Source organism: Drosophila pseudoobscura, chromosome X, assembly GCF_009870125.1.
Source record: "Drosophila pseudoobscura strain MV-25-SWS-2005 chromosome X, UCI_Dpse_MV25, whole genome shotgun sequence".
NCBI lineage: Eukaryota > Metazoa > Arthropoda > Insecta > Diptera > Drosophilidae > Drosophila > Drosophila pseudoobscura.
The window spans coordinates 4,739,714-4,752,205 of NC_046683.1; the positions used below are offsets into that span (position 1 = coordinate 4,739,714).

At 48.7% G+C, this 12,492-nt stretch overlaps 3 protein-coding genes and 1 long non-coding RNA gene across 6 annotated transcripts; 3 read left to right on the top strand and 1 right to left on the bottom strand.

Moving 5' to 3' along the window:
- Nucleotides 1–903: 903 nt before the first annotated feature.
- Nucleotides 904–1,592, top strand: mRpL14 (mitochondrial ribosomal protein L14). The gene has a single exon (XM_001355503.4). The coding sequence runs from the start codon at nt 1,023–1,025 to the stop codon at nt 1,518–1,520; it is 498 nt and encodes a 165-aa protein (XP_001355539.2). The 5' UTR covers nt 904–1,022; the 3' UTR covers nt 1,521–1,592.
- Nucleotides 1,593–1,730: 138 nt separating this feature from the next.
- Raf (Raf oncogene) lies at nt 1,731–5,835 on the bottom strand. Of its 2 annotated transcripts, XM_015185731.2 has the most exons (6): nt 4,683–5,832; nt 3,807–4,594; nt 3,597–3,725; nt 3,375–3,515; nt 2,928–3,301; nt 1,731–2,844 (listed from the first exon to the last, which is right to left on the bottom strand). In XM_015185731.2, exons 1-6 carry the CDS (start codon nt 5,107–5,109, stop codon nt 2,265–2,267), a joined length of 2,439 nt encoding a protein of 812 aa, XP_015041217.1. In that variant the 5' UTR covers nt 5,110–5,832; the 3' UTR covers nt 1,731–2,264. The 2 variants fall into 2 exon arrangements, with proteins under 2 accessions (XP_015041217.1, XP_001355538.2); XM_001355502.4 differs by having other exon boundaries at nt 3,597–4,594; nt 4,683–5,835.
- A 547-nt stretch (nt 5,836–6,382) lies between these two features.
- On the top strand, nt 6,383–8,685 carry LOC4815944 (pre-mRNA-splicing factor 38B). Of its 2 annotated transcripts, XM_001355501.4 has the most exons (6): nt 6,383–6,544; nt 6,640–6,798; nt 6,878–7,002; nt 7,104–7,239; nt 7,403–7,509; nt 7,606–8,685. In XM_001355501.4, exons 1-6 carry the CDS (start codon nt 6,535–6,537, stop codon nt 8,449–8,451), a joined length of 1,383 nt encoding a protein of 460 aa, XP_001355537.3. In that variant the 5' UTR covers nt 6,383–6,534; the 3' UTR covers nt 8,452–8,685. The 2 variants fall into 2 exon arrangements, with proteins under 2 accessions (XP_001355537.3, XP_033238183.1); XM_033382292.1 differs by lacking the exons at nt 6,383–6,544; nt 6,640–6,798; nt 6,878–7,002 and having other exon boundaries at nt 7,108–7,249.
- A 1,320-nt stretch (nt 8,686–10,005) lies between these two features.
- Nucleotides 10,006–12,480, top strand: LOC117185154 (uncharacterized). Its single transcript, XR_004470709.1, has 2 exons — nt 10,006–10,156; nt 12,162–12,480. It is a non-coding gene; the product is annotated as an uncharacterized lncRNA (long non-coding RNA).
- The last annotated feature ends 12 nt before the right edge of the window (nt 12,481–12,492 follow it).

Sequence of the window (12,492 nt, forward strand, 5' to 3'; positions counted from 1 at the left end):
AGCATCCGTAACAGCAGTGTTAATAATTCTATTAAAGGATTATATATAAGCATACATATAGCCGCTGCAGAAGTTGCATTTGGCGCGCTTGTATATATATATATGGCATTGTATTAAAGTGAATAAATATAACTAAAAAAAACATTAAAAACAACTGGCGTTTTCATATTCAAATAAAACTGTTAAAAGCCACCAAGCCGCCAATATGGTCGCTGTTGAATTGAAAGCGTGCTGTTAACTAGAGAGTGTGCTGTTAAGCGCAGAGTCAGCTGTTACTAGCGTTATGACGTTATGACTATGGTAAATTTTTTGCGAAGAATAAAATAGCATGAACGTACATATTATTCTCGATCTCATTGCATGCTTATCCCGTAAGCCTAGTTTCTGCAGTTAGTCAGATGGCAAAGTCTAGTGTCATAACGCTATATATGTATGTACATATATGCTGTTGGCCCGCTTCATTGATATGGTTTTTATACCCGGTACACGAAGATAATGGGGTATACCATATTTGTGGTGGGAGAGGAAGCGATTTTGTTTCAGCCATGTTTTAGCCAAAATACAATAAAAGCAAGGACTAAAAACTAGCCAATCTTGAAGAAAATTTATTCATCAACGGCCTAAAATTATGTGGGCAGAACTAAGGGCTTCGTTTTTTTCTGTGACCTGTTTCGCTAAAACCTTATTTCAGACAAGATCCAATAAAAGAAAGCGCTTCAAATAAGCAAGACAGGTAGACAGGTAATTGATTCATTAATCGGATAAAATTATGTGGGCATGGCCAAATGTTCTATATAGCTGGTAATACTTGATGGAAGATAAAAAACGAGGAATATGTAAAATAGAACTTGAATTCGTCAGTATTTTTCGTATTTCGCCAGTATTCGGTATCTGTTTAAAATGAGACAGTATATTTTGGTATATTTCTGAGGGTCGGACGATGTATTTTATCGATAAGATTGTATAATATATCTCGGATTTATGAATTAAAAACAAGAAAATCTGCGAAGAGCAACACCAGAATGGCACTACAAATCCTGAGGCGTCTGACCACCACGTTGCCAGTGGCGACAATCACGGCCAGTGCCAGGGCCGTCACCTGCCGCCAGCAACAATTGCTTCACACAACGCCGGCGTGCTGTGAGATACGGAAACTGGCCCGCCTCCGTGTGGTGGACAACAGTGATCTCGGCAAGCGAGCCATGGCCGAGGGCCGCCCGCCGCGCTGCATCCATGTGTACAATAAGCGCGGCGTCGGTTACATTGGGGACAAAGTGCTGGTGGCCATCAAAGGCCAGATGAAGAAGGGCATCCTGGTCGGCCTGAAGCAGAACCAGAAGCCCAAGCAGCCCAAATTCGATAGCAATAACCTGGTTTTGATCGACGACAATGGTTCGCCGCTGGGCACACGCATCCATGTCCCGATACCCACCGTCCTGCGGACGATACTCAAGGAGAAGACGCTGGCCAAGGGTGCCGACTACACCAAGGTTCTGGCCATCGCCAGTCGCTATGTTTAGTCATTAGTGTTGTACTTCCTTCCCTCCCCCCTGACTGTGTAAAGAATAAACAGCTTTGTTATATTGAAAGTACGTGTGTTTCGTTGCCTGTTGCTAGGGAGGAATGCAATGCCTTTGATGTGCCTGATGTGTAGACACAGCCACAGTACGTGTTCCTTTCCAATCAAGTCCGACTGCCGGTACGCGGAGAATTACATGAAAGACAAGCAATTTTTTGTAGTATTGTATGTATTATGTGTTTAATGTAATCGCTAGTGGATCAGCTAGTTTACATAGTTTTAGTTTAGTTTAGTTTAGTTTGTGGGGGGCTTAACATTAATAAATTATGTTGCAAGGTATGTACACATGGGCGTTGCAGTTAACAGTAACAGAAATGCACGTTTATCAGTTTTTGTTCGGGGGGATTTGGGGATTGGGGGCTTATGGAAGAATAAGCAGAAGCAGCACAGAGGTATTGGTATTTTTGTTGGTCCGTCCACTTGTCATCATGTGCGAGAGAGACACTCTCCTTCGTTACGTTACTCGTATCCTGTCTCCTTCTGATTGAATGTCTGCGTCCGTCCTTTGTCTCCGTCTCCCTCTGATTCGCTCGCTTTTCGTCTCTCGCTCACACAGGACGAGTTATGTACAGGAAAAAAACCATGAGAAAAACAGTTCAACAAACAGTTAAAGATTTTTGTAAGTTTCGTAAGTACAGGTACAGCAGCCACGCCACGCCTCGTTCCGCTCCGCTTCGCAACCAAATTAGATGTTGCCGGCACTGCCAAAGAACTGGAAATTGTTAAAGTTCACCGGCGTCTTGGGGCTGGGCAGATAGAGGAAGTCGTCGTTCTGCAGCTGGGACTGCGTCAAATTGGGCTCGCTGGCGCTGCGATGGATTTTGGGCAGCGTGCGCAACATATTCTCGAGCATGTTGAGCAGCGGGCGGAAGAGCGGTCTGTCCTTGGGCGTGTACTTGATGCAGTCCTCGGCCAGGCGTTTCAATGCCTGTGGGGCATCGGAGCGCACCTGGCTCATTTCTGGTCGCAGCAGGCCGCGTCCCACCATAAACAGGATCTGATCCTTGTTGCTGATGTGACCGTAGGGCAGGCACTCGGCCAGCAGCTCGTACATCACAATGCCGAAGGCGTACACGTCCGACTGGAAGGAGTAGGGATTCAGCTCCTGCATCCGTATCACCTCCGGTGCCATCCAAAGAATACTGCCCGTCGGCTGGTTGGCCTGCTTCTCGCCCGACCATCTGGTCTTCGCTGTAGCCAGCCCGAAATCGCCAATCTTCACCGACAGATCCTCGTGGAGGAAAATGTTGTTCGATTTCAGGTCTCTGCAGGCAATCAAAAGAAAGTCGATTAATCCCATCATCCATCATCATGAGTGTCCATTATTTTCGACTAGTTTTCCCCTCACCTGTGTATAATGTTCTTGGCATGGAGATAGTCCATGCCCTGGGCCACTTGCCGGCCAATGTCAATGAGCGTGTTCAGCTTAAACTTCGTCTCGCTGACGTGGACGTGCTTATAGAGGCTGCTGCCCTCGCACCATTGGGTGACAATCGCCAGCGATGGCTTCGAGACGCATCCCATGAAGAGCAGAATGTTGCAGTGGCGCGTCTTCTTCAGCATGGCCACCTCGTTCTTGAAGGCCTGCAGCTGTGTGGGACTGGGCGTCTTAACGTTAAGGGTCTTGACCGCCACGGGTCCATGCCAATGGGCCCGATAAACGGTACCAAAGGAGCCGGAACCAATGCGCGGACCAATTAGAATCTCCTCCGCTTTGATGTTCTGCAAGTGATTGATGGAGGAAATTGAAATTCCATTGACATTAAACATTATTTCGCTTCCGGCTTTGCCATACCCAATTCTCCTCGGAGCTCTTGTCCTCACGTGACAGCAGGTTCTTGTTGCTCTCGTCGGCGGATCGGGCACGGGGTCGATTATGCTTGAGAGTGCTCGTAGGCGAGGCCTGGGTTGAGTTCGAGTGATCCGTGCAGGGATGCTGGATAAGCAGAAACAAAAGCAGACAGAGATACGTTTTAAAGAGGCGTTTCCGAAAGGCGAAAAGTGAGAGGGCACCTACCGGCAATGGTGGCCTTGCGTGCATGATGAGGCTGCGCTGAACCTCAGTGGTCACCGATCGGATGTTGTTGATGCACACATTGGGAGCGGAATTGGAGCGGTCGTCCTGGCTAATGCGAGGCGGCCGGCCCTGTCGATGGTTTGCAGAAGGTTTAGAGCTGCTGCTGCTCCCGCTGCTGCTGCATCGCCGGCTATGGCTGCGGCTACTCACGTTGAATCGGACGGCCGTGCCGCGTCCGGTAAACCCGAGGGCGTTGTCCGGATTCTCGGCCAACAGTAGCTGGTAATAGCTATCCATGGGAAAGGGCTGGCACAGCATCGGCACCAAGGACGCGCACCGCTGATGGAAGCGGAAATTGCACTGACTGCAGTAGAACCCGGTGAAGAGTAGCCGCCGGCAGCCCTCGCAGAAGACCAGCGAGAAGAATGTCTTGCGTATGATCTGATGCTGTGTGTGGGTCCGAATGGGGAACTTGTCCAGCAGTCGCACAAATATCTCCTCCACATGCAGCGTGCCAATGTCCGTGTTCCACGGTATGATATGTCGCCCGCTATGCGATGTGCTCACCTCGCACATGTCCGGCGTCAGCTGGCGCAGCTTGAGCGCCTTCATCAGTGCATCACAGAGTCGCACGCCGGCCACCACCTCGACCGAGGTGCGCTGCTGGTTGGGCAGATGGGCCCGCAGCAGGATCTTGGGCTGTCGGGTAAGCGTGCCGCACTGGCTGGTACTACCGGAGCCGGGGTTCGACATCAGGCTGTCGGTCAGGTCGCTGCCATGGTAGGCCAGGGGCCCTCGCGCCAGCTGCCGCTGCTGCTGTAGGATCTGCGTCTGGTTCTGGTAGTGCGGCTGATCCCTATCCGCAGCGCTGCGCTGCTGCTGTATGTCCGCGGCACTCTGGCTGCCATCGTCTTCCTGCTGCAACGCATTCAGCTGCTCCATCAGCTCGTGCTCTTTGGCCTCCAGCTCATGCAGCTTCGATGTGAGCTCCTGGTATTCTGCAATCCGAAAAACATACATAATTAATACAGAATTTTCACATGAAAGGGCAGCCCTGTCCTGCCCTGCTCTGCCCTGGCCACTCACCTGTTAAGTACATGGCCGGCGGCTCTTGGAGATTGGCAAACTTGGCGTTCAGGGCATCGATGTTCTCCCTGGTGACATGCTTGACCAGCTGCACATTATGCAGCTCCTCGGCCAGCGGGTCGTACAGTTCGCTGTCGCTCTCCGTTGACGATTCGCTCGACATGGTCCCAATCTCTGGCTCTACAGCTGCTCGACCATGACCCTGAACCGCTGTCCCTGTCCTTCCGCTCTCCAATGCTCCGTTCTCCTTCTGGTCGGGTCGGTGATGGGTGGTCGGGGTCGGTGTCGGTGTCGCTGTTCGTGATGGTGTTGTTGGCTTCACCTTCGCATTGGCCGTGGCCGTGACTGTGGGATGTTTGCTATTTTTGCTCGGCTGCTGGTCTGCGCTTGCGTTTAGAGTGGGCTGCTGTGCCACCCACGTCCGCATGCAGCAGGACAGGGGAGCGGGTGCTGCATTTTAGCCTTTTTGCGATGCCCTTTTTTTGTTGGTTTCGGTTTAGCCTTGCAGCAAAAAAAAACTTTTACGCCACCTGCAATGCGTATTATTTTGTGCGTTTCTTTAATTATTTTATTTGATATCTTTTTGGTCTTCTAATGCACCCACACACGGCCGCGCGGACACACACAAACGCACGCACACTGGCTCCGTACGCACGCTAAGGTATGTACATGTATTATTTAATATGAAGGTCGCCGTTCCCGGTCCCCGGTCCCCGTTCCACCGTATTTTACTTGTGGGACGGACAGGGTACCTTCGCGCAGCTTAGCTTCCAGAGTCCTGGACTTGTTTGGGGCCTTTGACTGGTCTGGCCGGCCCTTACCTTTAACCAAGGTTGTGTCCTCCAAAAGATGTTAAACGGCTGGGCCCTAACTAAGGACACAGGACTTGCTGGCTGAAGCTGACTGAACTTGAGGGTTTTCGCTGGGCTCAAAAGGATAATTACTACAGGAGCTAGAGATGGTGGCAAGCCGCCGATACACCGATTGCCGCTTCTATCGGCAGGTAGCAGTATACAGATGTGCCATACAACAAACATATCGCAGAGCGAACATTCGGAATTAGATCCCAGGGTCTTCATCATGAGCCAGCCAGCCCAGCTTTGTCATACTTGCGCATCATATTTGAAATAATTTTTGTTCTGATACAAATGCAATGAAAATAAACATGTACACACACATACAAGAGCCTGCAAGTGTTCTTTGAATGGACATGTCATGATGATATTATACCAGCTATTCCGCAAACTCTCTTTTCGGTCTTATTTTACGCTCATAACAACTGAGACAGCTTTAACTCCATGTTTGATGTAAGAGGGGAGACAGATATATGTAGATATATGGAAGATGTTTTTTTTTTATTCTTCGATGACATATGAAAACTCAACAGACCCGAAAAGACCCTGTGATCTTATACTGATGATTCGCTCTGCGATATGTTTCGGTATATGAAGTGGCACATCTTTATACTGCATGGTTAGTGACTTGACTCCGCACGATTCATCGCTAACAAATAAATTTTTTTTTTTTTTTTGTTGCAATTAGAAATCAAATATAATGTTCCAATGGTAATAGTATATTTGTGTGCTTCAATGTTATTTAGTTTTATTTCATTAATTTTTCTTCTGCAAACACCAGATTATTCTCGAAAACTATCTGGACTGCAACGATATATGCGCGCCATTTATATCGATAAGCCCCGGCCATACGGCGATAGGCAACGCATACATATCGCCAATTCAGGCATTTTCTCACGCTCGGAAACGTTTGCAAATCTGGTTCTTGGCCATTTTGCGCGCACAAACTGCATGAAAATTGCGGAATTGATGTTTTAAAGTGCGGTTCGGCAGCAGGAATGGACGAAGGTAAGTTTTCGTGCTGGCCCTGAGCTGGCTTCCGTAGCCGCATCACCCGCTAATTGACGGTCGCGTCTCTCTCTGACTCCCTTTAACGCTGGCAGAGTATTCGGCGTCATCTTCGGCCGGTGGCGGCGGTGCAGGCGTTGGCGGAAAGAAGGCCGGCAAGCAGCACAACACCCTACCTTTCTGGGGCAACGAGACTTCAATGAACCTGAATCCACTGATCCTCGCCAACATCCAAAGTTCCAGCTACTTCAAAGGTGCGTGTCCGGGAGGAGTCCCACTGCGAACTAAGCTATGTACATATATATGATCGGTGTTTCCCGTTATCCCTTACAGTGCACTTGTTTAAACTGAAAACCTACCACGAGGTCGTTGACGAGATCTACTACCAGGTGAAGCACATGGAGCCATGGGAGCGAGGATCCCGCAAGACCTCCGGCCAGACCGGCATGTGCGGCGGTGTGAGTTGTTTATGAAATGTAGCGCTAATCGTTGGCGATGCTCCTCGTTTGCTCTTCTGGCGCAATGGTGGCTCATTCTCTGTTTATATTCCCCCTTCCAGGTGCGAGGCGTTGGAGCGGGCGGGATTGTGTCCACCGCGTACTGTCTGCTCTACAAGCTGTACACCCTGCGTCTGACGCGCAAGCAGATCAACGGACTGCTCAATCACACAGACTCGGCCTACATACGGGCACTAGGTAGGTGTTGGTAAGTCGCATGAGTTCAGCCGCCACATGCCGTCGCTTGCTCCTGCTCCTGTTTAGCAAAAACAGACCCCTTTCCCCTCATCCAAACCCAGGCCCCACCCCCACCCCCTTAAATGATGATGCCCATGAAATGACAATTTCCTCTCCATTTAAGGGTTCATGTACTTGCGCTACACACAGCCGCCCGGGGACCTGTATGACTGGTACGAGGACTATCTTCAGGACGAGGAGGAGATTGATGTGAAGGCAGGCGGCGGCCAGGTGAGTCAACTGTATGAGCCACCAATCACATGTTACCCACTGCTGTCCAGCCAACGAATTCCTCTTTATACGATCTCTTATCTCCTCCATCTGCAGGTTATGACTATTGGCCAGATGGTTTACCAGTTTATGACCAAGCTGGACTGGTTCTCCACGCTATTTCCGCGCATACCCGTGCCCATACAGAAGCAGATCGAGCGCAAAATAGGAGATTACTGTCGCGAGCAGGGCATCACCCTCAATCAGCTGAGCTCGGGACGCCCGGTTACAGGTCCACCGGGTGGTGGGGCTGGAGCTGCGGCTGCAACCGCTGCTACTGCTGGCCCCGATGACGATTACCAGGAATACCATGAGAGCGGTAATGGCAGTGGTCACGGCCACGCTGGGGGAGACCGCGGAGGCGGAGGTGGCGGCGGCGGTCGTGGTGGTGGACAAGCTATGGGCGGCTTCGGCTCTCGCCATGGAGTCGGAGGATATCCACCGATAAACTATCGCAATGATCACGATGATCGCGACTACTATGCCACCTCATCGAGCTCCTCGTATGCACGAGGTCGAGGCTATGAAGATTACCCACCGGCGCTGATATCGGCACCTATACCCTACCACTCGTCTGGGGACCGGGAGCGGGACCGTGACCGGGTAAAGGACCGTGACCATGACCGTGACCGGCTGAAGGATCACGACCGCCAACGCAGCAAGCACAAGAAGAAGCACAAGCACAGACACTACTCGCGCAGCCGAAGCAGAAGTCCCAGCCGCAACCGCCACCGATCGGAGCGTCACGACCGCAAACGGGATGCTGGTGACGGTGGCGGCGGCGCAGACAGCGGGGGATCCGGAAGAGGTGGCTTCGGTTCGGAGCGAAGTAGCAAGAGTCGGCACAACGATCACCCCGACGATCGGGAGCGGGATCGAGAACGAGAGCGTCGTCGCCGGTGATCAGCACACCAGCGCGATACACAGCCCTCTCACAACCACCTCGTCCTTCTTCAGCTGTTGTTTACTCTAATTCAATTTGTTTCCACAGAACTACTACACTACACAATTATTTTTGTTATGCAAAGACCAGTTGAACTCATTTTCGGATAGCCCCGGCGGACTGGTGGGCTTCGTACTCAGGTTAAAACAGGCCTCACACAGATACACACATACACATACAGACAAACACCAGCATGGCTATATATATATATATATAAATATTTATTATATATATATATACATATATTAACTGATTTGTGACTACACCCTTAATGATAAATAGTTTCCAAGTTGTGTTTTATGCTAATAAAGAAGAACATTTTTGTTTTAAGCCAGTTGTCCTTTCGAATAGATACGCTAGGCAAGTCCTGGACATAGGAATGCCTGAAATGATGGACCACAGATCACTTTTAGATCATTCCTTTGATCGTATTCAACCGCAGCTTGCTTATTTTGGTTGAAGCTTATGTTTAACTTTCGGATCGATCGTTACAGGGAAAGTTATTTGATTTTGAGCCAATATAAAAATAATATCAAAATGGAATTTCCCCGTTGTTATTCTTCCAACAAGTTCATCGCTTTATCGTAATTTGCTTTTGGTAAACCCCTTTTAAACAATCTTGATTCACATATAATATAAAGCAAAACCTTTTCCCAATCTCAAGTCCCTTCAGACAATTAACTGGACATCAGCGATCATTGGTTAAGATACGGATATGATAGGAAATCAATATGTAAGTAGTTTTTGCATTGCCAGATATTTTTAAGCGTTTTCATAATTTTCTCCTTTGCTTGGTAAATGACCGTTGAAAAGGGTGTGATTTCAATTAAGTATGTATTTTTTTTAGAAAATGAATTATTGACCAATCGGACAACATTTTGGAAAACCCCAGGCCGGAGAACTTAAAAATGCATGACATTTCAGAGTGCGGATTTGTCGCCGGGTCTAGATGCGAGTGATATGGGGTGTCGTCGAACAGGTCGAGGACTACGTGGTCCTTGGTTTTTGAGTGGTAGAGAACATAGAGAGGTCGCTCTGTCTGCTTATCACATAACACAAGGATGTTATTGTTGGTCTTGCACACCTACCAATTATGGTAAAGGCCATAAGGACTAGTCAAAGGGGATAGTTAAAAACAAAATTAGGGACGTGCGGACGGTGCTTTATACTCAAAATCATCATCTCTCTGCAGTCCCAGAAAATTCAGCTTTCTGCTGGTTACAAATATCAGCGTAGCCCCAACTAGATCTGGGTTTGACACCTAGCCTTCCGCGTGAACGAATTGGTGTATGAATCCTTCACCGGTATTATGGGAAGCTTTCCAAAGCTGCAAAGGATTAGTATAGCACTTTGAAAAGGGTATATAGGCAACGTTTTTTCCAGTGCAGCCAAAATTCGAGCTGTGCATGAGCCGAGCTTTGCTGCCGACCGAGCTGCGTAGATTATTAGCTGCAGCGGCCCCAAAGCCTCTCCTCTTGACCTGTGAGCACATTTCGGAATTCGAATTTCGGATTTCAGTTGCTTGCGCACAGTGAATCGCGAAACAAGCGCAGGCCCCGCGCCTCACACAACAACAGCAACAACTGCAGCAGCAGCGGCGTCTGGCTGGTCGCGCGCCAAACCGTTACGAAGAGAGCGAAACGAAAATTGAGTTCTGCAAGAAATGTAATTTGCATGTGCTTTTCAATTAACAGTTTCGCGCGGGCTTCATTTATAGTTTTCACTAATTCGAAGGCACGCACACAGACACACACACACACACACACACACACACAGAGCGAAAGAGAGACACCGAAAGCATAGGCATGATCAATGTCAGGCAACGATGAACAAATAAAACCAGAATGAATGAGACAACAATAAACGGCACACAATCTACGCGTTTGCGAATGCGCGCGTCAAATGGCCTGCTTTGACCATTTTGAGACGACGGAATGGTTATTGCGTGTGTATGTTTGTTAGTGTATGAAGTGTATGGTACCTCAATCCTCACTCATCAAGCCATTAGCCATTCTTCAAGCCCCGCTGTGGGAAAGCCAAGCTGCCTTTGCAAAAACATACATGCATACATATGTATGTATGTATGTATATTGGCCACTCTTTCTCTCGCTCTCTTTGTGTGTGCACTCTCTGGGGAGTCCGTCCTCACCTTACGGTAATACACTTTGGTCAGGCAGGGGGAAGCTTTGAAAGTTTATTGCGGAGATTTCGGTCACTGGGCCAAAAGCACAATGCGCTGAGGAAAAGAGAGGGAGAGATACAGCCAGAGTGAGAGAATGAGAACGATATTGAGACTGGTCATTATCCTTCAGTTTTTTTCTTGTTTACTTTGTGTTTCTGTTTCGTCAAATGCATTGACGTAATTGCCCATGCACACACATATACAGAACACTCACACACACGGGTATATCGATCTCGATCGCAGGTGTGTAAACCTAAAGTGGTTTTGATTTCACAACTACATTGGTGAGGGAGGAGCGACAGGGGGGGATATCACTTTAAGCTGCTACCACGTCATTCCGCCCCGGAGCCTATCGGCGTCAGCACCCAGCGTCCGTGCGTCTTGTCAGCCAGCAAAAAAACCAACAAAAAAATACAGCAACAAGAACGAATGTGAACAAATCACAGAAAATTAACAAAAAGTGGGATTTTTTTTAATTGCTTGCCGCCGCTTTTTATACTCTATGCAGGGAGAACACCACTTAATTAGAACGGGCCAGGAGATGAGAAGGATGCGTGCATAGCATAAGAAGCCAAGTCGATAAAACCATTTCCCTCTCTATGTTTCTATGAAAGACCAGGTTCAGATCACTGTATATCGATCATCAAGGGTATCAATGTTTCGGCCTTTATGTGTACCGCTGACTGCGACGAAAGTCGGCAATTTCGCCGTCAAGTGTGCGTTGACGATCGCCGCAACGGCAAGGCGAAGAGTGGGTGGAGTTGAATAATCGCTTCGCAACGCCCTTGTCATGGTCGGTCTTTGGATACCCTGTCTGAGTCAAGCTGCGCTGTTGCGTCTGCGTATTCACCCACTGACGTCACAGCGCTGGTGTTGAACAAAGTGCTCTATCGCCGCGGCGTCACTGCACAATGGGTCACCGTGATGATTTCGCAATTAGTGAATCACGTGCGTTCATAGCGGATTCCCTGCATACTAGATTCTGTCAGCGATAGCGGTCGTAATTAGTCGTCGAACGGGTGAATGAATAATTAATTTTGTATAGATATGTATGTATGGGACTACTATCCCTAACATGTACTATATACAGCGATTACAAGCGAATCTTATGGGGAAGGGGCAATAAATCATCGTTTCATCCCATTGTGCGTCAGTTGCCTGTCAGTGCTGTCATACGGTACTTGTGTGTGTGTGTGTGTGTTTGTGGCCGTTTTTGCTATCGCTGTGCTGTCGCTGTTGCTGTTGCTGTCTCTGTCTCTGCTTTTTCTCAGCTCTCAGCTCAGTCCCTGTTTTTTGCCCGTGTGCGTGCGTGTTTGTGTTTGCTCGTGTGTGCTTTGTGCTTAAATGCAATTACGCGCTCAAGTTAATATACACTAGCAAAGCAATTGGAGCGCAGCAACAAAAACGAAATATGTACGTGCATACATATGCATGTGCATAATACATACATATGTATTATTACTTATGTATGAATGTATGTATAAGCAGTTACAAGTGTCTGCCAGTGGCTGTGTGTACGTGTGTACGTGCGCGGGATCATTGCACATTGCGTCAACGTTTCAAGATCACAATTACCCCCAACAGTAGAGGCCCCGCCCCGACCCGCCCCGCCCTGTACTAGCAGCAGCTGTTGCTGCGGGTGCGCGGGCGCGCGCGCTCGGGTGTCGGGGCAATGAGCAATTACAAAAATTCAATAGAGCCCCATCGTCAGAGCAACAATCACAAATATACATACAACAAAAAACATACTTAAAAAAAAAAACTATCAACAATACACCCGCAACAGAAAACAGCCGCAAGCACCAGCACCGCACCCGCA